Consider the following 1,072-nt stretch of genomic DNA (forward strand, 5'->3'; position numbering starts at 1 on the left):
GCCCCCGCCCCCGCCCTCGGCCGCCCCCAGCTCAGTCGAGGCTGCGGCCGCGGGCGGCGCCGCCGAGGGCGCCCCTGATTGGGATGACGTGTTGTCTGTCAAGAAGCCCCCGGGCCGCCTCCAGACGAAGCCCACCATAGGCCTCGACCCAAGCGACCCCTCGCACCGAGAAGAGCTCCGGCGCCGCCTGCGCCTGCGCCTGCGGTGGCGGCGCTCGGCGGCGCGGCGGCGGCGCGCGCGGGCGCTGCTGCAAGGGCAGGACGCGGGTCAGGGCGGGGGCGTCGCGGCGATGCTCAGCGCGCCGTCTGTGTGGGAGGAGGGCTTCACTGGGAAGGGCGTCAAGGTGCGGCGGTGTTTTGATGTTTTGTTATATTTGTGTTATGTTTGTATTGCGATTTCGTATTAAATGGGGGTGCGATTGCAGGGGCAGGCGTGCTGCCAGTGTGGGAGGGGGTGCTCTAGTGGCTGTGCTCGTGCTTTCTTCTTGCTTTGCGACCCTGCAGCGGCGGCGCGCTTGGCCCAAAGCATTGAGCAGCGGCACCTGCAATTGGGGGAGGGGGGGCTGGACTTGGGAGACCGCAGCCGAAACAGCCAAAAACCCTGCATCCTTCGGTGCGACGAGTGCTCCCGCGCACCGCGGCGATCCGCGGTCGAAGCCCTTTTTCCTTCCTGCGAAACCACTCCACCCTCGGAACTGCCGCGTCCCGCAACACGCCCGGCGCCCCTGCCAAACCCCTGCACCCCTTCAAACACCCTGCACCTTTTCCCCCCAAACCCTCCCACCACAAACCACAAACCCGAAAACGTCTGCGCCCAACAGGTCGGCGTGTTTGACACAGGCATCAGGGAGGACCACCCCCACGTCCGCCACATCAAGGACCGCACCAACTGGACCCACCAGGACAGCCTCGCAGACGGCCTCGGCCACGGCACCTTTGTCGCCGGCGTCATCGCCGGCTCGGACGCCGCCTGCCTCGGCTTCGCGCCCGACATAGAGCTCCACACGTTCAAGGTGGGTTGGGGGGGAGGGCGATCGCGTCTGCTTTGCCGCAGCATGGGTGTGTCGGGGAAG

General features: G+C 67.4%; 1 protein-coding gene across 1 annotated transcript in view; it reads left to right on the top strand.

Annotated features, from left to right (window-relative positions):
- The window catches only part of MNEG_10128 (hypothetical protein), a gene marked incomplete at both ends in the record, with an annotated part of 8,733 nt that overhangs the window by 914 nt on the left and 6,747 nt on the right, over window positions 1–1,072 (top strand). The window contains 2 exons of the mRNA XM_014041401.1: window positions 36–343; window positions 821–1,012. Of these exons, the coding sequence (XP_013896855.1) occupies window positions 36–343; window positions 821–1,012 (500 nt within the window). The remainder of the gene's footprint in view (window positions 1–35; window positions 344–820; window positions 1,013–1,072) is intronic.

The sequence above is a fragment of the Monoraphidium neglectum genome (genome assembly GCF_000611645.1).
Source record: "Monoraphidium neglectum strain SAG 48.87 unplaced genomic scaffold scaffold02189, whole genome shotgun sequence".
Classification (NCBI taxonomy): Eukaryota; Viridiplantae; Chlorophyta; class Chlorophyceae; order Sphaeropleales; family Selenastraceae; genus Monoraphidium; species Monoraphidium neglectum.